The sequence below is a fragment of the Bombina bombina genome, chromosome 9, assembly GCF_027579735.1.
Source record: "Bombina bombina isolate aBomBom1 chromosome 9, aBomBom1.pri, whole genome shotgun sequence".
NCBI lineage: Eukaryota > Metazoa > Chordata > Amphibia > Anura > Bombinatoridae > Bombina > Bombina bombina.
The window spans coordinates 13,381,551-13,409,117 of NC_069507.1; the positions used below are offsets into that span (position 1 = coordinate 13,381,551).

The 27,567-nt window shown below is 41.8% G+C and overlaps 1 protein-coding gene across 1 annotated transcript in view; it reads right to left on the reverse strand.

Moving 5' to 3' along the window:
• Positions 1-27,567, reverse strand: part of LOC128639756 (E3 ubiquitin-protein ligase MARCHF8) — a 441,938-nt gene that overhangs the window by 4,192 nt on the left and 410,179 nt on the right. Inside the window, exons 5-8 of the mRNA XM_053691882.1 lie at positions 20,435-20,514; positions 19,387-20,205; positions 16,349-16,529; positions 12,748-12,895 (exon numbers count right to left, since the gene is read on the reverse strand). Of these exons, the coding sequence (XP_053547857.1) occupies positions 12,748-12,895; positions 16,349-16,529; positions 19,387-20,205; positions 20,435-20,514 (1,228 nt within the window). The remainder of the gene's footprint in view (positions 1-12,747; positions 12,896-16,348; positions 16,530-19,386; positions 20,206-20,434; positions 20,515-27,567) is intronic.

Consider the following 27,567-nt stretch of genomic DNA (forward strand, 5'->3'; position numbering starts at 1 on the left):
GTATGTGTACAATCTAGGACAATCCCACCAAATGTGCGTGGGAGTTCCCTCCCCCCACATTCTCTCCAGCACTTCCCTGAGGTATTTTTATATATGCGTTTCAGCCTACTGGGGGTGAGATACCACCTGGATAGAAATTTATAACAAGATCCTTGCAATTGATGCCTGTTTGGTGACTTGAAAAGCTGTCTGCCAGTCTTGGGGATCAATGTCTGTTCGTAATTCTTTTTCCCAGGCTTTTGTGTATGAGGGAAGATGTGAGTCTAAAGTGACACTGCATGTGCTGTTGGTGTTACACGTAGGCATGTGCTTCACAGGGTGTCGTCTGTCTCGTAAGGTTATGTCTGTGCTTGTGTGTCGTTAAGACGTGGCTAAGCTGGGAATGCGATAACCAGTTCTTGCTAACTTCAGGCATACTGTCCTTAATTTCTGTAAGAGGTTTAAGCTTGTGCCCTTCATCAACGCTGAGATTGTCCACTCTTTAAAGAGTGTTTTTTGATCTGGTCTATTCTCTTTATGGTTCCAAGGGACTGTAGGATTTTGCAAGGTTGGGGTCAGTGGGGAGAACCGTGAGGATATATTTGTTGAGGTGTTTAGGATCCTATCCCAAGTGGTGTAGAAGTCTGAGAGTAAGGGGTAGATTGATGCGGCTATTGGTCTGTCTATCCCTAGCAGCCATGCAATAGTGCCGGCATTACTGGTACCCAGGATGGCACAGTTCAGCTGCACCCATTCTTTATTGTGGTCATTATAGCACCAGTCCGAAAGTCTACTTAATGTAATTGCCTGTTTGTAGATGTGCATATTAGGGACCCCGAGGCCTCCCTTATCTTTAGGTAGGTACAGTGTTTTTTTGGCGACTCTTGGTATGATGTCTCCCCATATATAATGTTCTATAGCGTCCTGTACTTTGTGTAGGTAGTTTGTCGGTAAAGGTATAGTTGTTGTCTGGAGTAGGTACAACAGTCGAGGTAACACGTTCATTTTGATTACGTTGATTCGTCCTACCCAGGAGATTGATTTATTTTTCCAACCAGATAAATCTGCAATGAGGTTATGTTCTAGGGATTTGTAGTTAGCCTGAAATACCTCCTGCTGGTCTGGGGATAGAAAAATTCCTAGATATTTCATTTTAGATTGTTGCGCTTTTAAAGGACAAGTTTGTAATTCCCTGGCGAGCACTTCTGAATTATATGTGATATTCAACAATTCAGATTTTGACAGGTTAAGGTGGAAATTTGAGACTGCTCAGTAGGACCTAAAAATGGCTAATGTTTTGGCTAACGATTTGTCAATATTGGTTAGTGTGAGCAAAATATCATCTGCGTATAACGCTAATTTATATTCGCAAGTTTTTATGTTGATCCCTGAGATTTGTTTGTCCTGTCGATTTTTTGTGTGCTAAGGCCTCAATTGTGATAGCAAAGAGGATCAAATTTACCAACATTTTAACTAAATACATTGGGTCAGATTACAAGTGGCGAGCTAAATATATTTTTGGCTCTAGTACTAACACAACTGAAAGTTAAATCTTACTGCAGGCAGGTTTGCGTGCGTATTACAAGTCAAAAGTAAATCGATAGTGAGCGAAACCTGATGCGCACTAACTTCAGTACTTCGGATATCGCAACTGCGTGAACTTCTCCTCCAGATAGACTTTAATGGGGCGCGAAATTTAAAAAAAAACAAAAAAACATGATTTATGCTTACCAAACTCCTTTCCTTCCTGGCAGGGAAAGTCCACAACTTAATTCCTTACTGTTGGGAAATACAACACCTGGCCACCAGGAGGAGGCAAAGACACCCCAGCCAAAGGCTTAAATATCCCTCCCACTTTCCCTATCCCCCAGTCATTCTGCAGAGGGAACAAGGAAAATTAGGAGAAACATCAGAGTATAAAAGGTACCAGAAGAAATAATATAAAAGGGAGCCGCCCATCAGAATTTTTTTTTACAGGCGGGGTCGTGGACTCTCTCTGCCAGGAAGGAAAGGAATTTATCTGTTAAGCATAAATTATGTTTTCCATCCATAAGGCAGGCAGAGTCCATGACTTCATTCCTTACTGTTGGGAAAACTATACCCAAGCTCCAGAGGACACTGAATGAATAACGTGAGGAAACAGACAAAAGAGGCGGACCTTATTCTGAGAGCACCACAGCCTGCAAAACTGTTCTCCTGAAAGCTGCTTCAGCCGAAGCAAACACATCAAACTTGTAAAATTTAGAAAAAGTATGTAAGGAGGACCAGGTAGCCGCCTTACAAATCTGATCCATTGAGGCTTCGTTCTTAAAAGCCCAAGAGGAAGCCACTGCTCTAGTAGAATGAGCCTTTATCCTCTCAGGAGGCTGTCGTCCCACTGTCTCATAAGCTAAGCGAATGACACTCCTCAACCAGAAAGATAGAGAAGTCGTAGTAGCCTTCTGCCCCTTACACTTCCCCGCATAGATGACAAACAAAGAGGAAGATTGTCTGAATTCCTTAGTAGCCTGAAGATAGAATATCAAGGCACAAACCACATCTAGATTGTGAAGCAAACGTTCCTTCGCTGAAGAAGAATTAGGACACAAGGAAGGAACAACAATTTCTTGATTAATGTTACAATTCGACACCACCTTAGAGTAACCCTAGTTTAGTGTGCAAAACCGCCTTATCAGCATGAAAAACCAGATAGGGGGGATCACATTGCAAAGCAGAAATTTCGGAAACTCTGCGCTCAGAGGCAATAGTCAACAGAAAAAGAACCTTCCAATTTAATGTCAATAGTATGCATAGGCTCAAACGGAGCCTGCTGCAAAACACTAAGAACAAGATTGAGTCTCCAAGGCGGAGCCCCAGATCTGAATACGGGTCTGATCCTAGCCAGAGCCTTAACAAAGAACTGCACATTCTGAAGCTGAGCCAATCTTTTGTGCAGTAACACAGACAGGGCCGATATCTGTCCCTTCAGGGAACTAGCAGATAGACCCTTCTCCAGTCCATCCTGGAGAAAAGATAAAATTCTGGCAACCTTATCCTTATACCAGGAAAAGCCATGCTCTTCACACCAGTACAAATAAGTCCTCCACACCTTATGGTAGATATGACGAGTAACTGGCTTACGAGCTTGAACCAGAGTGTCCATAACACTCTCAGAAAACCCTCTCTTGACTAAGACTAAGCGTTTAAACTCCATGCAGTCAGCCTCAGAGAATCTAGATTTTGATGAACGAAGGGACCATCTATAAGCAGATCTCTTTGACGAGGTAACCTCCACTGAGGAGATGAGGACATCCCAACCAAATCTGCAAACCGCGTCCTTCCCGGCCACAACAGAGCAATCAGAATCACAAATGCTCGCTCTTGCTTGATGCGAGCCACCACACTAGGAAGAAGCGGTAATGGAGGAAAAAGATATATGAGTCTGAACCTACATGGTACTGATAGGGCATCTATCAGTTCCGGCTGAGGATCCCTCAACCTCGACCCGTACCTGGGTAGCTTTGTTTTGAGGCAGCATGCCATGAGATCTATCTCCGGCGTCCCCCACTCGCTGCATATCTCTGCAAACACCTTGGGGTGAAGAGACCATTCCCTGGGTGAAAGGATTGCCTGCTGAGAAAGTCCACTTCCCAGTTGTCCACACCCGGGAATGTGGATCGCTGACAGTATACATTTGTTAGTCTCCACCCACTCTAGTATCTGAAATACTTCTCTCATTGCCAAGGAACTTCTCGTTCCACCTTGGTGGTTGATATAGGCAACCGAGGTTATATTGTCTGATTGGAATATGATAAACTGGGACAATCCCAGAAGGGGCCAAGCCTTCAAGGCATTAAAGATTGCCCAGAGTCAACAGACCCTGTGCCTTCATGGCACCCCAAACAGTTCCCCAGCCGGAAAGGCTTGCGTTCCTAGTTGCAATCTCCTAGCACGGTCTCAAAAAGCACGTGTCTTGGGACAGATGATCTGGACAAAGCCACCAGGAGAGCGAGTCTCTCGACAGGCTGTCCAGCACGATCTGTTGAGACAGATCTGAATGATCGCCATTCCATTGTCTCAGCATGCATAGTTGTAAGGGTCTGGGATGGAATCTGGCAAAAGGAATGATGTCCATGCAGGACACCATGAGTCCGATTATCTCCATACACTGAGCCACTGAGGGTCTTGAGGAGGCCTGGAGGGCAAGACATGCAGATGTTCGCTTGCAACATATCTGAACTGTGAGGAATATGCTCATGGATATGGAGTCTATTATAGTTCCCAGGAAATTCACCCTTGTGATCGAAGAAGATTGAGAAGGGACTCTTCCACTAGACGAAAAGATGGTGCTTGTATCAAGATATCGTCCAGGTAATGCGCTACTGCAATACCTTGTGTTCTGGCAATGGCTAGAAGAGCCCCCAGAACCTTTGTAAATATCCTTGGAGTAGTAGCTAGGCCAAACGGAAGAGCTATGAACTGGAAGTGCTGGTCCAGAAAAGCAAACTTAAGGAACTGAAAATGTTCCCTGTGAATTGGGACGTAAAGGTATGCATCCTTCAGGTCTATTGTGGTCATAAACTGTCCTTCCTGAACCAGAGGAAGGATTGACCGTATTGTCTCCAAATTAAAAGAGGGAACACTCAGAAACTTGTTTAGGAACTTTAGGTCCAGAATTGGACGAAAAGTTCCCTCCTTCTTTGGAACCACGAAAAGGTTTGAATAAAACCCCAACCCTCGGTTAAGGTATAATCAAATGGTACACTTTTTAACACATCATACACACAAAGAGGGACTGGGAAGGGAGCCCACTCCATTTGAACACTTATGCATCGCAAACAGGCCGCAAAGGCGCTTAATTTCACTCATATACAAATTAGTGTCTGACCAACCTGACAGCCCTCTACCCACATATACTAGCACCTGGAGCAGGGAGCTTAGCACTGACATTGAAAAAGAGGCATGGCTAAGCTCGTTTCAGCTAACAAAACACTCCTCAGTGTCAGCAAATGTACAGGAGATACACCTGAAACTGTTGAGTAGATGGTATCTCACACCAACTAGAATTCACAGGCTATACCCTAAAGCTAGTTCTCTGTGTTGGAGAGGATGTGGGGAACTAGGCTTGCTCTTGCATATCTGGTGGTCCTGACCGAGAATATTGGGCTTCTGGTCCGAGATGATTGCACAGGCCTCAGGGAAGTTGAATGTCGGCATCCCTTGCACGCCTGAAACGATGCTCTTTCTGAACATCCCAAAAATTAAAGAACCACACAAGCAGGCACTTTTGCTGATAATGATTACTGGAGCTAAAAAAATTATCCCTAAAAAGTGGAAGACACCTAATATACCAACATTAGAGGAATGGCGGAATGCAGTGGACGATTTGTTAGTTCTTGAGAGATTACATAACATTAAGACAAACCAATTGGTCACACATGAAATGATGCTAGCCAGTTGGAGGGGAACACCTGTATAGTCAGTAAGACATACAAGTACATTCATTCGGTTTGGGCTTCTTGGTGCGCTTTTTCCCCCCCCCCTCTCTTTACACTTCTGTAGAATTCCCTTTTCCTCCTTCCTCATCTTTTAACTGTACTCTTACTTTTCGGAATATTATCTGGCATACTTGTTCAGTCAATGGACTTGTTTATTGTTAAGGAATAACTTTGTTGTATATGGAAAATTCAAGCTTATAATTGAGACACAAGATCCTGGCTTAATCAAAAATCTGGATCTGCACCTACTTTGGGACTTGTCTTTACTCACGAAAGAGTGTGCTAGGTCACATGGACTTTATTTTTCCCATTGTATTAACAATACTTGTTGTCCACATTTTATTGTATTGCTGAATTTTGTTTTGAACAATAAAGCTTGTTTAAAAAAAAAAAAAAACCCCAACCCTCTTTCTGCTGTGGGTACCAGGACAATTACTCCTAGAGAGGAGAGATTTCATACACAACGTAAGAAGGCAGCCCTCTTTTCTGGTCTTGTTGAAAGACTGGAGAGTAGGATTCTGCCCCTGGGCAGATGAGACTTGAATCCTATCCTGTATCCTTGAGATATGACCTCCAGGACCCAAGGATCATGTACACCCTATAGACAAGCGTCTGAAAAAAAGAGACAGTCTGCCCTCTACTGCCCCGGATCGGGGGTCACCCCTTCATGCCGATTTGTTCTCGGCGGGCTTCTTAGTCTGTTTGGACTTATTCCAGGAGTGAGCCGGCTTCCAAGTACTCTTGGGCTGCTCGGACTTGGAAGAGGACTGCTGTTGTTGTTACTTGTCAGCACGAAAGGAACGAAAATTAGACAGTTGCAGTCCCTTAGGCCTATTCTTCTTATCTTGCGGTAGGAAGGCACCGTTCCCTCCGGTAACCATAGAAATAATGGAGTCCAGCCCTGGACCGAATAAAATCTTTCCCTTGAAGGGAAGAGAAAGGAGTCTGGATTTAGAAGTCATATCCGCAGACCAAGACTTCAATCAGAGAGCCTGGCAGGCTAGAACCGCAAAGCCAGAAGCCTTTGCATTTATGCAAATAATCTGCATATTCACGTCACAGATGAAGGAGTTAGCAATTGTCAGTGCTTTAATTCTCTCCTGAATATCCTCAAGGGGAGTCTCCACCTCAATGAGCTACGACAGAGTGTTGCGCCAGTAGGTAGCTGCTCCAGCAACGCTGCTACAGCTGCCGCCGGTTGAAATAAAAACTCTGTATGTTGAAACATCTTCCTCAGAAAAGTTTCCATTTTTTCATCCCTAGGCTCTCTAAAAGAAGAACTATCCTCCAGAGGGATAGTAGTATGCATAGCCAGCGTGGAGATAGCGCCATTCACCTTCGGGATGGAGCCACACAAATCTAATTGAGTCAGGGACCAGGAATAATTTTTTAAAAGTAGACGAGCGGGAAAAAGAAGTTCTTACTCTTTCCCATTCTTTACTAATAATATTTGCCATCTTAACTGGCACAGAAAAAGTCAGAGGGACCTTCCTATGTTCATAAACCCTGTCTAATTTAGGGATCTTAGGCTCCTCAGGGAGTGTAGCCTTTGGAACCTCTAGTGTAGACAGAACCTCCTTTAATACAAAACACAGATGCTCAATTTTAAATCTAAAGGAGGGTTCCTCCGCTGAAGAAGGTTTAGTTACTGAAGTCTCCGACTCAGAAGATTCACTCTGAAGCTAAAGAGGTTAACTCATCCTCAGATAGCTGGGATATAAATCCGACAAATATTTAGATGACTCAAGGTCAGAACTATCTTTAACCTTTCTCTTGCGTTTGCTAGAGCGAGGTAAGGCACTCAGGGCCGCAGACACTGCCGATTGTAACTGCGCAGTAAAGTACGCTGGAAAAAAGCCCCCTTTAGATAAAGGATTAGTTGAGCTGTGGGGAACTGCATGTGGAGCGGGTAGTGTAGAGAAGGTAGTAATTTCCGGTCACATGGTATGAAAAACACTTCAAAAACTATAGTGAAACCTGCTTGTTCCAAGCCAAAAACACACAGTCTATGAGCCTAAACAAACTCTCACATTAAGCAGATATAAATCCCCAAACTGTTCAAATAATCTCCCTGAAGGAGATATTAACCCATAATCCTATCGAGGTATAAAGGGGCCACACTGTGACCCTGTATAGCGTTTTACAATGTATATATAAAAAACGGTCTTACCCTCCAGGATCCATGCTGTGGAACAGGCACAGCCTCTCAAGTGTGACAGTCTTGCAGCAGCGCTTCTGACATGGACTTGAGTGTGTAATAGCAAGCATTGAAACTCGTCAACACTGATTGCTCAAGAGCTGCTAGCGAGAGTCTGGATGGGTTCACAGAAAAACTTTCCCTGCATCTCCAGACTCTAACTTTCATCAATACTATCACTGAGAGGTTAACATGATTACTTAAAACTCCAGTCCTTCCTCGAAAGGAACATACCCATTACAGGACTAACCAAATCTTCTGACACTTCTCTGCCACCTCCAATAGTGACAAAAGGCAAATAATGACTGGGGGATAGGGGAAGTGGGATGGATATTTAACCCTTTGGCTGGGGTGTCTTTGCCTCCTCCTGGTGGCCAAGTGTTATATTTCCCAACAGTAAGGAATTAAGTCGTGGACTCTCCCTGCCTTATGGAAGGAAACTAACACTTATCGCTTGCACGCTAACCTGACACCACATTAGACCTACAGTGCTATTGCCGAAGGTAGTTATGAATATTTTTCATTCCAACATTCTTCAGATAAAATATATATTTATAAAACATTTTTATAAAATATATATCTATACCTATGTATCTAGCTGAATATATATATATATATATATATATATATATAAACAAACAAATATTTAGAAATACAAAAAACATTTTCTTCTAAGTGTAGAACATCGGAATGTAAAATATTTACATTAAGAATACACACGCACCTTTTTACATTAACATCTATCAACGGGTTCCAGTTACGGCGTCAGTGGACGCACGTGACGTAGGTGTGCGTGGAAGCGGCTGTGAACGCTATCAGAGCAAGCTGCGTAGATGGTAACTGCGGCATCAAATATTCGTGAGCCAGTTTTTGAGCTTGGTAATACGGGCTAAAGAAGATTAGCTCCAAGAGGGAAAGAAGATCAAGGCTGACTTTACACGCACGCCTGCCTGAGTCAGCGACGCCACATTCTCTTGGCAGGTATATCCGGCCCGAGAACAGCCGTGGAAAAGGTCGGCATAGACGTCGCACAAGCAGAGAGAGCACCATTGCTTGGACCGGTAAACCACAAGTTTAGGCCTAACTTATCTATTGGCCATAGACACTCTACCTGGTATATGTTATAAGTTTTAAATATGTGGCTAAATATGGCTGGGATTTAATTTTTGGCTTAATAGGCCTCCTGCAGAAAAACAAACTTTGGGTACAATAAGTCTGGTGTACTTTGGGAGGGTGAAGATCGTTAGTACTGGCACAAGATAAAATAACTTTTAACAACAGAAAGGAAAGGCCACTACGCGCCTATAACTAACAGGGTAAGTCCCTCACAAAAGTTGCCAGTGAAGCAACCCGGTCAATATTTTTGTTGAATTGCACTCATATATAAGAGACTGGGGTAGAACAAGTCTGGTCGACCTGGGGAGGGTGAAGATCTTAGGGATAAGGCATACAAAAACGCTATAATAATCGACTTTGTGGTATTGCTATGTCTATATGCCTACTCCCAGTGGGTAAGTCCCTCATGGAGTGACCAGTGAAGCAACCCTAAGAATCCTATCAGCCAATCAGAATTCGAGGGACGCCATCTTGGATGACGTCCCTTAAAGGAACCTTCATTCTTCAGTTGGACGTCGCCGGATGAAGATGGGTCCGAGTCGGAGGTCTTCAGGGTGGAGCCGGTCCTCATCGGATGAAGATAGAAGATGCCGCTTAGAAGATGATGGTTGCCGGTCCGGATCTACTCTTCTTCCCGGATAGGATGAAGACTTTGGAGCCTCTTCTGGACCTCTTCAGCCACCGGATGATGGATCGCCAGCCCCCGCTTGGGTTGGATGAAGATTTTGGAGCCAGGACGGATCGGTGATACCTGGTGAGGTGAAGACAAGGTAGGATGATCTTCAGGGGCTTAGTGTTAGGTTTATTTAAGGGGGGTTTGGGTTAGATTAGGGGTATGTGGGTGGTGGGTTGTAATGTTGGGGGGGGGGTATTGTATGTTTTTTTTACAGGCAAAAGAGCTGAACTTCTTGGGGCATGCCCCGCAAAGGGCCCTGTTCAGGGCTGGTAAGGTAAAAGAGCTTTGAACTTTAGTAATTTAGAATAGGGTAGGGCATTTTTTATTTTGGGGGTCTTTGTTATTTTATTAGGGGGCTTAGAGTAGGTGTAATTAGTTTAAAATTGTTGTAATATTTTTCTTATGTTTGTAAATATTTTTTTATTTTTTGTAACTTAGTTCTTTTTTATTTTTTGTACTTTAGTTTATTTCATTGTATTTATTTGTAGATATTGTATTTAATTAATGTATTGATAGTGTAGTGTTAGGTTTAATTGTAGGTAATTGTAGATATTTTATTTAATTAATTTAATGATAGTATAGTGTTAGGTTTAATTGTAACTTAGGTTAGGATTTATTTTACAGGTAATTTTGTAATTATTTTAACTAGGTAGCTATTAAATATTTCTTAACTATTTAATAGCTATTGTACCTGGTTAAAATAATTACAAAGTTGCCTGTAAAATAAATATTAATCCTAAAATAGCTACAATGTAATTATAATTTATATTGTAGCTATATTAGGATTTATTTTACAGGTAAGTATTTAGCTTTAAATAGGAATAATTTATTTAACAAGAGTTAATTAATTTCGTTAGATTAAAATTATATTTAAGTTAGGGGGGTGTTAGTGTTAGGGTTAGACTTAGCTTTAGGGGTTAATACATTTATTAGAATAGCGGTGAGCTCCGGTCGTCAGATTAGGGGTTAATAATTGAAGTTAGGTGTCGGCGATGTTAGGGAGGGCAGATTAGGGGTTAATACTATTTATTATAGGGTTAGTGAGGCGGATTAGGGGTTAATAACTTTATTATAGTAGCGGTGCGGTCCGCTCGGCAGATTAGGGGTTAATAAGTGTAGGCAGGTGGGGGCGACGTTGTGGGCGGCAGATTAGGGGTTAATAAATATAATATAGGGGTCGGCGGTGTTAGGGGCAGCAGATTAGGGGTACATAAGGATAATGTAAGTAGAGGCGGTTTACGGAGCGGCAGATTAGGGGTTAAAAATAAAATGCAGGTGTCAGTGATAGCGGGGGCGGCAGATTAGGGGTTAATAAGTGTAACGTTAGGGGTGTTTAGACTCTGGGTACATGTTAGGGTGTTAGGTGCAGACCTAGGAGGTGTTTCCGCATAGCAAACAATGGGGCTGCGTTAAGAGCTGAACACAACTTTTTTGCAGGTGTTAGGTTTTTTTTCAGCTCAAACAGCCCCATTGTTTTCTATGGGGGAATCGTGCACGAACACGTTTTTGAGGCTGGCCACTTGCGTAAGCAACTCTAGTATCGAGAGTTGAAGCTGCGTTAAAAATGCTCTACGCTCCTTTTTTGGAGCCTAACGCAGCCTTTATGTGAACTCTCAATACCAGAGTTATTTTTATGGTGCGGCTAGAAAAAAGCCGGCGTTAGATTTTTGGGTCGTTACCGACAAAACTCCAAATCTAGCCGTATGATAGCTACAATATAATTAATAATTACATTGTAGCTATTTTAGGGTTTATATTTATTTTACAGGTAACTTGGCATTTATTTTAACTAGGTACAATAGCTATTAAATAGTTAATAACTATTTAATAGCTACCTAGTTAAAATAATTACCAATTTACCTGTAAAATAAATCCTAACCTAAGTTACAAATACACCTACACTATCAACAAATTAAATAAACTACAAATATCTAAACTAAAATACAATTAAATACACTAAACTAAATTACAAAAAAACCCCCACTAAATTACAAAAAATAAAAAAAGATTACAAGAATTTTAAGCTACTTACACCTAATCTAAGCCCCCTAATAAAATAATAAAGCCCCCCAAAATAAAAAAATGCCCTACCCTATTCTAAATTAAAAAGTAACCAGCTCTTTTACCAGCCCTTAAAAGGGCTTTTTGCGGGGCATTTCCCCAAAGTAATCAGCTCTTTTGCCTGTAAAAAAAAACACAATACCACCCCCCAACATTACAACCCACCACCCACATACCCCTACTCTAGACCCACCCAAACCCCCCTTAAAAAAACCTAACACTAACCCCCAGAAGATCTCCCTACCTTGAGTCGTCTTCACCCAGCCGGGCCGAACTCTTCATCCAGATGTGGTCCTCCACCCCGGCGATGTCTTCATCCAACCGGCAAAGAAGAGGTCTTCCATCCCGGCGATGTCTTCATCCAAGCGGCAAAGAAGAGGTCTTCCATCCCGGCGATGTCTTCATCCAAGCGGCAAAGAAGAGGTCCTCCATCGGGGCGAAGTCTTCCTCCAAGTGGCATCTTCAATCTTCTTTCTTCCGGCTTCTTCCGACCTCCGACGCAGAACATCCAGCTGGCCCGAAGACTGAACGACGAATTAAGTTTCCTTTAAATGACGTCATCCAAGATGGCGTCCCTCGAATTCCAATTGGCTGATAGGATTCTATCTGCGCTGGTTTGGTATACCTGTCTATGGGCCAAAAAACTACGGCCGAAGGCAGAAATATAAGATATGTATATGTGATACCAAACCAGTGCAATATTTGGCGTCGCCGGCTTTTGCGGGCGACGCTGCATATCGGATCGAGGCCTTGGTTTTCACGTGCGTTAACCCACAGAGCGCAAATTTTGTTTAAACTCGAGCAAACCTGTTTACTTCAACTTGTAATACACACGTAAGTTAACCACGTCACGATAAGCAATAACTTTAGCGCGCCACTTGTTATCTAGCCCATTTTTTACCATCAAAAGCTCTGAGTCAGAAATCTGCCAAGCACATACTATGTCACCATCTAAATATGAGGTTAAGGGTCTATTATAGACGGCTTGCATGTGCACATTAAGAAATGCTGCTTGCGGGACTGTGTCGTGTATAATTTAATCACTGCATGTTAATGTAAAAGCTTTGTTTTATGCCAGTATCAATAGTTTTCTAGGGATTTTTTACCTGTGATTTAGATGCTTCAGTGCATTTTTCCTCAGCCTAAAATCACTGTTAGTTATGTTTTATCACCGTACAGAAAGCATTCAGATACCTACAGATGATAAAATATAGACAATGTTTAGCAAACAAGGTACATACCGGTGGTTTGGCCCAATTTGATCTCCTCTGCCGTCCGGTCTATAAGAACATACAAAGACCAGACCACACAGGTGATAGCGATGATGTGGAACGTCACTGAGCACATTATTTTTCTTCTTTCACTGGATGTCATCTGCAGCTTCTCCCACTACAACAAACAAGAACAACACATGCGTATGGGTGACAATGTTATTGTGTTACTAGTTTATTTACACACAAAACACTTCCATCAGTGCACACAGGGCTAGATGATAAGCGGAGCGCTATGTTAACGTGCACCAGTAAAGGGGAAAATATTACCATTTACGGATGCATGTTAAATAACCAGTCATTACAAGTGGCTGATAAATGCACCCGCAAGCTCGTGCTTTACAAGCTCTTGGTAACCCAGTTACAGTTTCATCAGCAGTTTGTAGAACAGCTACAGCTTCACCAGCAGTTTGTAGAACAGCTTAAGCTTTACCAGCTCTTGGTAAACCAGCTACAGATTCCTCAGTAGTTTGTAGACCAGCTATAGCTTCACCAGCTCTTAGTAAACCAGCTACAGATTCATCAGCAGTTTGTAGAACAGCTACAGCTTCACCAGCTCTTGGTAAACCAGCTAAAGATTTATCAGCAGTTTGTAGAACAGCTACAGCTTCACCAGCTCTTGGTAAACCAGCTACAGATTCGCCAGCAGTTTGTAGAACAGCTACAGCTTCAACAGCTCTTGGTAAACCAGCTACAGATTCATCAGCAGTTTGTAGACCAGCTTAAGCTTCACCAGCTCTTGGTAAACCAGCTACAGATTCCTCAGTAGTTTGTAGACCAGCTATAGCTTCACCAGCTCTTAGTAAACCAGCTACAGATTCCTCAGTCGTTTGTAGACCAGCTATAGCTTCACCAGCTCTTAGTAAACCAGCTACAGATTCCTCAGTAGTTTGTAGACCAGCTATAGCTTCACCAGCTCTTAGTAAACCAGCTACAGATTCATCAGCAGTTTGTAGAACAGCTATAGCTTCACCAGCTCTTAGTAAACCAGCTACAGATTCATCAGCAGTTTGTAGACCAGCTATAGCTTCACCAGCTCTTAGTAAACCAGCTACAGATTCATCAGCAGTTTCTAGAACAGCTATAGCTTCACCAGCTCTTGGTAAACTAGCTACAGCTTCATCAGCAGTTTGTAGAACAGCTACTATTTCACCAGCTCTTGGTAAACCAGCAACAGCTTTTTCAGCAGTTTGTAGAACAGCTACAGCTTCACCAGCACTTGGTAAACCAGCTACAGCCTCATCAGCTCTTGGTAAACCAGTTACAGCTTCATCAGTGGTTTGTAGGCCAGCTAGTATTTCATCAGCTTTTGGTAAACCAGCTACAGCTTCACCAGCTCTTGGCAAACCAGTTACAGCTTTATCAGTGGTATGTAGGCCAGCTAGTATTTCATCAGATTTTGGTAAACCAGCTACAGCTTCATCAGCAGTTTGTAGAACAGCTACAGCTTCACCAGCTCTTGATAAACGAGCTAAATATTCATCAGCAGTTTGTAGCACAGCTACAGCTTCACCAGCTCTTGGTAAACTAACTCCAGATTCATCAGCAGTTTGTAGAACAGCTACTAGTTCACCAGCTACAGATATATCAGCAGTTTGTAGAACAGCTACAGCTTTACCAGCTCTTGATAAACCAGTTACAGATTAATCAGCAGTTTGTAGAACAGCTACTAGTTCACTAGCTACAGATTCATCAGCAGTTTGTAGAACAGCTACAGCTTCACCAGCTCTTGATAAACCAGTTACAGATTAATCAGCAGTTTGTAGAAAAGCTACTAGTTCACCAGCTACACATTAATCAGCAGTTTGTAGAACAGCTATTTCATCAGCTCTAGGTAAATCAGCTACAGCTTCATCATCAGCTTGTAGACCAGCTATAGCTTTACAAGCTCTTGGTAAACCAGCTACAGATTCATCAGCAGTTTGTAGACCATCTACAGCTTCACCAACTCTTGGTAAACCAGCTACAGCTTCATCAGCAGTTTGTAGAACAGCTACAGCTTCACCAGCTCTTGGTAAACCAGCTACAGATTCATCAGCTCTTGGTAAACCAGTTACAGATTCATCAGAAGTTTGTAGAACAGCTACAGCTTCACCAGCTCTTGGCAAACCAGCTACAGATTAATCAGCAGTTTGTAGAACAGCTACAGCTTCACCAGCTCTTGGTAAACCAGTTACAGCTATATCAGTGGTTTGTAGGCCAGCTACTATTTCACCAGCTCTTAGTTAACCAGTTACAGATTCTTTAGAAGGTTGTAGAACAGCTACAGCTTCACCAGCTCTTGGTAAACCAGTTACAGATTCATCAGCAGTTTGTAGAACAGCTACTAGTTCACCAGCTACAGATTCATCAGCAGTTTGTAGAACATCTACTAGTTCAGCAGCTACAGATTCATAAGCAGTTTGTAGAACAGCTCTAGTTCACCAGCTACAGATTCATCAGCAGTTTGTAGTTCACCGGCTACAGATTCATCAGCAGTTTGTAGAACAGCTACTAGTTCACCAGCTACATATTCATCAGCAGTTTGTAGAACAGCTACAGCTTCACCAGCTCTTGATAAACCAGTTACAGAATCATCAGCAGTTTGTAGAACTGCTACAGTTTCACCAGCTCTTGGTAAACCAGCTACTAGTTCACCAGCTACAGATTCATCAGCAGTTTGTAGAACAGCTACTAGTTCACCAGCTACAGATTCATCAGCAGTTTGTAGAACATCTACTAGTTCAGCAGCTACAGATTCATCAGCAGTGTGTAGAACAGCTACTAGTTCACCAGCTACAGATTCATCAGCAGTTTGTAGAACATCTACTAGTTCACCAGCTACAGATTCATCAGCAGTTTGTAGAACAGCAACTAGTTCACCAGCTACAGATTAATCAGCAGTTTGTAGAACAGCTACTAGTTCACCAGCTACAGATTCATCAGCAGTGTGTAGAACAGCTACTACTTCACCAGCTACAGATTCATCAGCAGTTTGTAAATCATCTACTAGTTCACCAGCTAGATTAATCAGCAGTTTGTAGAATAGCTACTAGTTCACCAGCTACAGATTCATCAGCAGTTTGTAGAACAGCTACTAGTTCACCAGCTACAGATTCATCAGCAGTTTGTAGAACAGCTACTAGTTCACCAGCTACAGATTAATCAGCAGTTTGTAGAACAGCTACTAGTTCACCAGCTACAGATTCATCAGCAGTTTGTAAATCAGCTACAGCTTCATCAGAAATTCATAGACCAGCTTTTGCTTCCTAAGACTTTTCTAAGATAACTTAGGTTAGGACAGCATTTGTTATTTTTGGGCTTGGTTTCCCAGAGACCTCTTCTTCAAGGCTTGGTAGAGCAGCTACTACTTCACCAGTTTTTGCAGACCAGTGGCAGGCGAGGTAACTCTCATTAGGATTGCTGTTGCAACTAAGCTGTTTGTTCTTCAGTCAGTTAACAATAACCCACACCATGAAACAGAACTAAATACATTTCTAATAGGTGTTAAAGCAGAGGCATAAATTTACCCATAGGACAAGTAGAAGGCCTAAAACCTGTCCCATAAGCCAGTAGTGCTAAATCTACTTACTTTTCTTAGGGGTTTTAATTTGGTTTCCATAATGAACTCAAACTTGCAGAGTTCACAGCATCGTGTATCTGAACTCTTGATCCATTGCTGGAGACAGGCCTGGTGCACAAAATGAAGACTTCCAGAACAGTGGCACGGGGTAATTAGTGGATTCTCATCATCCCCCTCACAGTGACATATCCTAATGAAAGATAAAAAAACACTGGCTTAAAGTACAGTAAAAAAACCTGAACAACTTAATTACTTAATTACAGTATCTTAGCCAGACCTATATTCTATATAGAAAGTAGCAAATAGTTCTGTGTCTTTAGAATTTCTTAGTCAGAAACCATCACACACAAATCTAACTTTAAAACTGTATGTACAATTTAGCACGTTGTGGACCAGATTACAAGCTGCTCCCCGAGCGACATCAGGTTTATTGTAGCTGAAGTAGCGCGTGTATTACAAATTGAAAGTAAATGTATTCGCTCGAGCACTATTCAATATAATGTGAGTTGGGATAGCCCAACCTCAGAGCTCTGGTTAACTGTTACGCTTGAATAAAAAGTTACACAAAACACATCAATATTGTATTAAAAAGTAAAGTTACATTCGTAAAACTGTCTAGTAAAAAATATTGGAAAAAAATTGCATTGAAAAGTTATAAGGGCCCAAAGATATGAGGTCTCTGGTGTTAGAATAAAAAGGCTGCAAAGTGCTTTAACATAGAGATACATACTCGTCTAAATATGCATTTCATATATACACATAAATACATATGCATACATAGACATGTATATAACATGTAAAATCATATTTATGCAATATTCATATTTATTTGTTTGACTGTGTATTTATTGCAAATATTTCATATTCCAATGTTCTTAACTAGATATACCTATATATAATCATATATATATATAGTGCGCAAGCAAAGTTTTTTTTTACTTTTAACTTAATCCGATGTGTGCAAAAACCCGAGTGTAGTTAGGACGCGAGTGAGAGATAATTAGTTCTCTACTTGGTCACTGAGCTAATATGGACAAAAAGGGAATGATAGGAGACTATGACCAAAACTGAAGGTCCTTCATCTAAGCAGTGAGATATTTACAGACTTAGCCAGTCTTATGTATGTGGTCACAGTTAATGAGGCATGTGCCCAGCTTTTTGTTTATAAACAGGACAGGGTTTACGTATCTCTTTAGTTAGGCATAGAAAGCTTACTCATACCCTGAGCATGGCTACCTCAATATAAAATGCTGAGCTTACTCTCTGGCTCTGGAAACCCTGGTTTAAAGTAACAAAAAACAGTAGAAGTCATGTATCCCTGGGCTCTGTCAAAAGTCGGCTGGCTTCCTATAAAATAGTAACAACAAACCTGCTCAGTCATCGTTTTAGTGGTCATTACCGGTGTAGAGACCACAACTAACTGGTAAGAAAAGAGCTTAAGTTGGACTTTAAGTAGTTTCCTGTTCTGGTTCCTGGGAACAACAGACAGGCTGAGAGTTAAGGATTTAACACATTTGACCAGCTCTCAAAAAACCCACCCAATGATCTACAGAGAGCTTCTGAGAGTCTGACATGTGGCCCTCAAGGACCAGACATTGACAACACTAGTCTACACAGTAAGGAAAACACACGTATGTCACAATCACAGACTGCAGAATACAAGGACAAGACTAGACACTGGCTAGCTACACCGTAACTAATCACATGCACAGGAAAGAAAAACATTACAATATACAGCTGGTTGCACTAGTCATGTTGTGTTATGACACCGACCAATCAGTATCTACAGTATCAACTCACCTCCTATTGATGAGCAAATGGAAAAAAGTATTTATACAGGTGACCAAGTGCGATTTCTACAAACACAAAACCCTCAGTAACCAAATCTCTCCCTGATCTAAAACTATAGAATATGTTAAATGTAAATGCAGAACTAATCTTAGTAAATATCATAAGCCAGAGAAGCAAACACGCACGTACATCTTTAGTGTTTTGTAAGTATCACTGTTATTGCTTGTCGGTATCTGTGCTCTGGTAGTGCCAGTTATTTCCCAAGCTTATTTATTTCTTACATTATACAGAAGAGGGAATAAGCAGCACTGCTGGAATAAAAACACTGAAGCTAAACATACATGTTACCCTAGTGATTGTGATAACATACGTGTTACCCCAGTGATTGTGATAACATACGTGTTACCCTAGTGATTGTGATAACATACGTGTTACCCCAGTGATTGTGATAACATACGTGTTACTCTAGTGATTGTGTTAACATACGTGTTACCCTAGTGATTGTGATAACATACGTGTTACCCTAGTGATTGTGATAACATACATGTTACCCTAGTGATTGTGATAGTGGCACAACTCTTCAGCACATGCACTACACTCAGATTCCTGTTATGACTGCTCCCTAGGTACAGAAAAGGTGAGGGATACTTGAAAATGGTCTAAGTGAGCTACAACGTTACCTCTTTTGTTTAGAAATGTTGTGATCCATGGATTAGGTTCACAGCTTCAGAATTTTGAAATTTTAGAAGCTGTTTCCTAAATGTAAGTCTGGAGGAGGTTTGGGACATGACAGTATGGGCACTCAGTACTGGCCAGAAGGTAACAGATATTATTGACAAATGTAGTGTGTACCTATAATTATCTAATCATTTCCGAGTGCTTTTTTTTCCACACTATGATACAAACAAGGAGACCACAGGCAGCTACAGACTATTCTAAAAACTCGAGAGATGCAGCCCCAAGCACAACCAAAGTGAACCAGTACTGTCATGATCTCATGGGACATTGTTTCAGGAACTTCTATTTGCATATGAGACAGCAGAGGCTGTATGTACACAATTTCTATCTGTGTGCAATAAGAGACCAAGCAAACCGTACATTATAAGATGAAAATACACCAAGTACAAAAGGTCAAATGGTTTTTTTTCTTTTACTTTTTTGGTTGTTACTTGTTCAGTATTTAACCCCTAATTGTTCAGTTTGACCTGGCTTGGGGCTACATCTCAGAGCAGAGGATGGTTCCTCTAGAAACCAACCTGCATAGATCCCCAGATGCTGAAACAGGAGATGCTGGGGGGATTTTTTTTGAAAGGGGAGTAGGACAATCAAGGTCACTGTCATCTAGTGAACACAAGGGAGCCCGTTGTTCCTGAGTGTCTTGTCCTTCAGAGGGATAGTCCTCAAACACATCATCATCTCCCAGATCATCAGAAAAGAAATCTCTGCTCCCCAGAAGAACACTTGAAGATGTTCCTGCACAAAGGCATCTTGGGCAGCTATCCAGCTCCTGGAATCTGTGGACACTATGGACACTTGAGCTTTGGGAAAAAGAAAATATGTAGTGGAGCAATGTTTTACTTTTTGAGGAGTCACTGTCTAGTTTCTCATCCATCAGAGGTATGCACAAGGATAGAGGACTGCTGTCCATGCCAGATAAACTTGATGGGTTTGAGGAAGCACATTGTCCATTAGCTACACAAGGTTTCTTCACTGAATTAAGACTGGTCTGTTTTGTTACATTTTCCTGGAATTGGAACATCTTCTTCCCAAAGCTGTGTTCCTCTGCAGGAAGTAATTTTCCTTCTGAGCATGTCCGCTCCACGTATTCACTGGTCATGTGTGCATCCTTCTTGTCCACATCATTAAGGGATTGTGAGAAGGGAAAGGCACGGCTGGTCCTTGATGATTTGAAGGAGCTGCCCTGAGCACTGAAATGTTTCTTTGGGAAATTATCCTGGCAGATTATGGTGACAGTGACCTCTGGTGTCCTAGAACTCTGGCATTGAGGGTTTTTCAAAACAACAGCAGACTGCACTGGACTTTGAAGAGAACATTCAGAAAATACAGCACTGGAGCTGCATGCAGAACAATGAAAAAAGCATAGAAAGTAAAATAAAGGCATGACGAGAGAAAGAAGAGGTGAGTATACAGAGAAAGCATGGAAAACACATGGACATGATAATGACAATAGTCCTAACCTACAAATCTAGCAACTAGGTCTATCTATTAAGGTTATATTACCTTATATTTGGGGACGAACATTGTTTTGTACAAACAGAGGAAAACATCATTCATATTTGATACCTGCAGATATCTTGGCTTGATGGAGTCACTGATGTCCTTGGAAAGCTGCTTGGAGCTGTAACTGATGTTGGGCTTCCAGCCTGTACGATAAATAGCACATGAGAGTATTTCAAATTATGTTTTGTTTTTGAATATTCAGTCATTGAATTTGTTTATTTTGATGGTTTCTAGTGAATAAATAATATGGCCCACAATGACTTTATGCTCATTTTCTCAACTTGAGAACCACATGGGACTGAATGAACATTATATAAAACTGTAGGAATGGTCATTTCAGATCTGCAATATCTGTGGGATTCGGGTTAAATTGACACTTACAAGACTAAAACACTCCAGGTCGTAATACATAACTCACTGCGTGAGACAAAGGACTTGTAAGAACAAAACAACTTAAGTATGCTTTATAAGCACTAATTGTCTCTTCTCAGGATTACACACTATTGTTAATAACTAGCAGATTTATACAATTTATTTAATGAACAGTTAATTCTTTTAGAATTTTATTATGACTGTATGATTGGATTTTACAATTTCAGTACTCGGAATGTGTTAATTATCACTTAAATTTCAGCTTCTTTATTACTGCGATATGCAACACAACTCATGGTTCATCTTGGATTCAAGAAAAGGAATCGTATATCGAAAAAAGATTGTATAAAACAATGTGCTCTGAAAGTCAATTCTATTCACTTTAGACGATTTATCTTATTATAGCTTTTCATGTAAACCTATGGTAACATTGTGTAGTGTATGTTGTGTAAACTAGGTATTGGTCTGTCGGTCTTCTTGTTGGTCACGCCATGTCACCTTAGCCAAGTGTGACAAACAGCTAAGATTTTCAGCTTAAAAGAGGCCAACTATTTTTTTAAATTGATTTAGGCTGTCAGATAACTCAAAACCTGTGAGAAAATTGGAATAAAGTGAAAAAGAAAAAAAATATATTTTACAACTGAACTTTAAACTGAAACAGTAAACAAGTGAGTATGTGCTTCTTGTAAAGTCACAGGATTCGCACAGTGAGTCGTTATATACATCTGTTTCCATGGGAACACAATTTGTGTGTGGGCACTTGAAGTGCTACACTTTCCCTGACCTTATACCTGACTTTATACCTGACTACAGCTACTGAATGAGAACATTTTCCTAAAATAAATACACAGAGCAGCTAATCCCCTGTGCAAAGGTTCTTTTATTAACTGGCAGAACACGGTGCACAATATAAAGAGATGTAAAAAAAACAAAATTTATGCTTACCTGATAAATGTATTTATTTCTTGACACGATGAGTCCACGGATCATCTAATTACAATTGGGAAAATCACTCCTGCCCAGCAGGAGGTGGTAAAGAGCACCACAGCAAAGCTGTTAAATATCACCTCCCTTCCCTCCAACCCCAGTCATTCAACCGAAGCAAAGGAGAGAAAGGAAGCAACATGGTGCAGAGGTGTCTGAAGTTTATAACATACCAACAACCTGTCCAAAAAGAACAGGGCGGGCCGTGGACTCATCATGTCAAGAAAGAAAGAAATTTATCAGGTAAGCATAAATTTTCTTTTTAATGACACGATGAGTCTACGGATCATCTAATTACTATTGGGAATCAATACCCAATCTAAAGTACACAGATGATAAGGGAGGGACAAGACAGGGAACCTAAATGGAAGGCACCACTGCTTGAAGAACCTTTCTCCCAAAAGAGGTCTCAGCCGAGGCAAAAGTGTCAAATTTATATAATTTTGAAAAAGTGTGAAGAGAAGACCAAGTTGCAGCCTTGCTATCACGGTGCCAGGAATCAGACTGAGACAAGAAGTGCATAAATAATCACACCTTTATTAATAGCAAAAAATAATAAAAAGTCCACAAGTCAAATAACAAGCCAGGAGTCAAAAGCAGAGCTGGGAGTCAGACGAGCCGAGTCAGGAGCCAAATCAAATAGTCAGGAACCAGGAGGGACGTCAGAAACTCTCACAAACAGGTCTGAGACAATGCAAGGGCAAAGCATACTGAACAGAGGCCCTTTAAATAATAAGTGATGACATCACAATCCTGAGACTGCATCCTGTCTCACATGGATGATGTACACACATCTGGCCATAAAAGGGCATGCAGGAAATGAGCAGCATCACACACTATGCATCAGAGTCAGCAAGAGAGGTTAGTAAAATGGCTGCCAGCAGCACATGGCAAACAAAACAGGGAAAAAACCCTGACACTTGCAAATCTGTTCCACAGAAGCTTCATTTTTAAATGCCCAGGAAGAGGAAACAGCCCTCGTAGAATGAGCCGTAACTCTCTCAGGAGGCTGTTGTCCAGCAGTCTCATAGGCAAAGCGAATGATACTCTTCAGCCACAAAGAACGAGAAGTAGCCATAGCTTACTGCCCCTTACGTTTTCCAGAGAAAACCACAAACAGAGCAGAAGACTGACGAAAATCCTTAGTCGCCTGTAAATAGAATTTTAATGCACGCACCACGTCCAGATTGTGCAAAAGCCGTTCCTTTTGAGAACGATTAGGACACAAGGAAGGAACAACAATCTCCTGATTAATGTTCCGATCTAAAACTACTTTAGGGAGAACCCCTAACTTAGTACACAAAACTATCTTATCCGAAATAAAAATAAGGTAAGGAGACTCATACTGTAATGCCGAGAGTTCTGACACTCTACGAGCAGACAAAATAGCAACAAGAAACAAAACTTTCCAAGATAACAACTTAATATCTAAGGAATGCATAGGCTCAAATGGAGCCCCTTGAAGAACCTTAAGAACGAAATTAAGACTCCAAGGAGGAGTAACTGGCTTGAACACAGGCCTGATCCTGACCAAAGCCTGACAAAACGATTGCACGTCTGGGACATCCGCCAGACGTTTATGTAACAAAATAGACAAGGCAGCTATTTGACCCTTTAGGGAACTTGCCAATAAGCCATTCTCCAAACCTTCTTGGAGAAAAGATAGAATTCTAGGAATCCTAACTCTACTCCAAGAGTAGCCCTTGGATTCACACCAATACAGATATTTACGCCATATCTTATTGTAAATCTTTCTAGTCAAAGGTTTACTAGTCTGAATCATGGTCTCAATGAGAGATTCCGAAAATCCATGCTTGGATAAAATTAAGCGTTCAATCTCCAAGCAGTCAGCTTCAGAGAAACTAGATTTGGATGAAGGGCCCTTGAAGAAGAATGTCCTTTCTCAACAGAAGTCTCCAAGGTGAAAGAGATGACATATCCACAAGGTCTGCATACCAAATCCTGCGAGGCCACACCGGTGCAATGAGAATCACCGACGCCCTCTCCTGCTTGATTCAAGCAATGACCAGAGGTAGAAGAGCAAACAGAGAAAATAGGTATGTGACACTGAAATTCCAAGGTAACCGCCAGGGCGTCTATCAGTACAGCCTGAGGGTCCCTTGACCTCTACCCATACCTCGGAAGCTTGGCATTCTGCCGAGATGCCATGAGATCCAATTCCGGCTGACCCCATTTGAGAATCAGGCTGGAAAACACTTCCGAATGGAGTTCCCACTCCCCGGGTGAAAGGTCTGCCTGCTCAGGAAGTCCGCCTCCCAGTTGTCCACTCCTGGGATGTGTATCGCTGACAGACAGCAACTGTGGGTCTCCGCCCACTGAATTATCTTGGCTACCTCTGTCATGGCCAAGGAACTCCGAGTTACTCCCTGATGGTTGATGTAAGCCACTGAAGTTATGTTGTCCGACTGGAACCTGATGAACCTGGCCGAGGCTAACTGAGGCCAGGCCAGAAGAGCATTGAAGACTGCTCTTAGCTCCAGAATATTTATGGGTAGAACAGACTCTGACCGAGTCCATGTTTCCTGAGCCTTTAGAGAGCCCCAAGAATGCTCTCCATCCCAAGAGGGTCTGCGAAAGCAGGCTCCCTGGGAGAGATGATCCGGAGACAACCACCAAAGAAGAGAATCCCTTGTCTCCTGCTCCAGCTGTAATCGCGGAGACAGATCCACATAATCTACGTTCCACTGTCTGAGCATGCTTAACTGCAGAGGTCTGAGGTGGAAACGGGTGAACGGGATGATGTCCATTTCCGCTACTATCAGACCGATTACCTCCATGCACTGAGCCACTGATGGCAGAGGAGAGGACTCAAGCGCTAGGCAAGAATCGAAAATCTTTGATTTCCTGACTTCTGTCAGAAAAATTTTCATTGATAAGGCATCTATTATGGTTCCGAAGAAAATTACCCTTGTATATGGGACTAAGGAACTCTTTTCCAAATTTACCTTCCATCCGTGAGATCGCAGGAAGGATAACAACATTTCCGTGTGGGATCTTGCTTGTTGAAAAGATGGCGCCTGAACCAGAATGTCGTCCAGATAAGGCGCCACTGCAATGCCCCGCAATCGGAGCACTGCCAACAGGGATCCCAGAACCTTTGAGAAAATTCTGGGAGCTGTGGCAAGGCCGAATGGAAGAGCTACAAACTGGAAGTGTTTGTCTAGAAATTCAAACCTCAGAAACTTGTGATGGTCCCTGTGGATGGGAACATGCAGGTACGCGTCCTTTAAATCTACCGTTGTCATAAACTGACCCTCTTGAACCAAAGGAAGAATGGAACGAATAGTTTCCATCTTGAAGGACGGTACTCTGAGGAACTTGTTTAGACTCTTGAGATCTAAAATTGGTCTGAAGGTTCCCTCTTTTTTGGGAACCACGAGCAGATTGAATTAGAACCCCAAACCCTGTTCCTGCATTGGGACAGGAACAATCACTCCCAGGTCGGAGAGGTCCTGAACACAGTGTAAGAACGCATCTCTTTTAATCTGGTCTACAGATAATCTTGAAAGCAGAAACCTGCCCCTGGGAGGAAAGGTCTTGAACTCTAGCTTGTATCCATGGGACATGATGTCCACCACCCAGGGATCCTGAACATCTCGAACCCAAGTCTGAGCGAAGAAGGAAAGTCTGCCCCCCACAAGATCCGATCCCGGATCCGGGGCAGGTCCCTCATGCTGTCTTTGATTCAATAGCAGGCTTTTTGGATTGTTTTCCCTTGTTCCAAGACTGATTGGGCCTCCAGGAAGGCTTGGTCTGATCCTGCTTGGAAGAGGGAGAGGAAGGCTTTCCCTTGAAATTTCGAAAGGAACGAAAATTACTCTGACGTACCTTTTGTTTATTTCTCTTATTCTGAGGGAGGAAATGGCCCTTTCCTCCCGTAATGTCAAAAATTATTTCCGTCAAACCCGGCCCAAACAAGGCCTTTCCCATGTAAGGAATCTCCAAAAGTTTAGGCTTAGACGACACATCCGCAGACCAAGATTTTAACCATAAAGATCTGCGGGCCAGTACGGCAAAACCAGAAATCTTAGCTCCTAGTTTAATAACCTGAAGGGAAGCATCCGTGATAAAGGAATTGGCCAACTTAAGGGCCTTTATCCTATCCCTCTAACTTCTTGTCTAAAACGAAAACGTCACAAACAGGATTCGAACCTGTGCGGGGAAACCCTATTGGATTTTGAGTCCAACGCCTTAACCACTCGGCCTCCCAGAAAAATTAAAGTTAGCACTTACCTTAAGACTTCTGCCAGGCAGCACGGCAGCTCACAAGGTTTGAGAGGCCAGTTCCCTCACATGGACCTGTGGAAAGAAACAAAGACTGAGTAATTTTACTTAGGCTTGTACGGTTACGGCAGCATAAATATATGGGAGGTGCAGTGAGGATTGTACCCCACAAGTTCCCATTGCTTGAAAGCCACCACTACTCTACTGAAGAGACTGACATGGGCTACGGCTACACCCCAGGACAAAGCAGAACAAACTTGTACTGCTGAAAAATAACTAAATCTTGATTGAAGAATCTTTTCTTAACGCCTAACTTTACCACTTCCTTGGCAAAGAGAATCATTGGGGTTGGAAGGAAGGGAGGTGATATTTAACAGCTTTGCTGTGGTGCTCTTTGCCGCCTCCTGCTGGGCAGGAGTGATATTCCCAATAGTAATTAGATGATCTGTGGACTCATCGTGTCATTAGAAAGAAAGAAAAGTTTCCTCAACTGAGACTTTTTTTTAAAGCACAACACTGACCTACGGACTTTATAGCCTGACCCAGACCGGCCATTTTTATCTATTTTCTTTCAATGTGTAGTATCTCCAGCCAGTCACCAGCATCAATAGCTGCATCGGACACTGTTTTGAACAATTCAAATATTTATTTATTGTGGATTAAAGAAATATAAAATGTCTGAAATTGTCTATTAATGACAACCAATTACTAGATGGTACCCTGAGGAGACCAAAAACCTATAATTATCTTTTGTTCTCTGTATGGCCGGGTGTTATGTTACAAAACTATACACTGAAATTCAGTCTCAGTTTAACACGTTACAGACAAATAGGTCTCAACCTGTATTTCTGGCAAATATTGTATTATTTATACTCTGCGGCATTGTACAGCTGTTTTACTGAATACGCTAAGTACAGCTCTCCTGTGAAACATGATTCTTGTATCAGAATGCTACCATGAGAATAGGCATTGCCATTTCTGGTCCCTAACGCCTCTGTGGTAGCCGGAGACTTATTGGCACCTTCAGCTAGCTTAGTATGACGGAAGCTCTATTCCTGTCTTCAGACCGTATGTGATATTTTACATTACATAATGTTCTATGCAGCATATAAGCACCCCTGGTTGCTATAAGCTGCTCATTAAACTGTTTCAAGTTCTTTTTAAGACATATTATTTAATATATATTGAGTGTCAAATCTTTTTAAGATACAGAATTCAAAGTGGAGGATGATTTCACTGGCAATCGCCATTGGATGTACCATTGGTCCTAATGAGGTTGCATTGAGATCAAGGTGTTTGATGTGCCGGTAGGAAATATAAGAGTGGTGGCTATTTAATACAACACTTATATTCAAGTTTCCCAGCGAGTGCTTAAAGCGACATTCAAGTAAAAATAAACTTCAATGATTCAGACAGAACATGCATTTTTAAGAAATTTTCCAATGTACTTGTCTATTTTATATACACACGGGGTATATGTCAACTAGTCTGTGATTGGCTGATGTCTGTCACATGAAATAAGGGGCAGGAAAATGGGAGAAAAAATAAATTTGCCAGAAAAAAATATCTACTGTTTATTTAAAGTGCTATTGCAT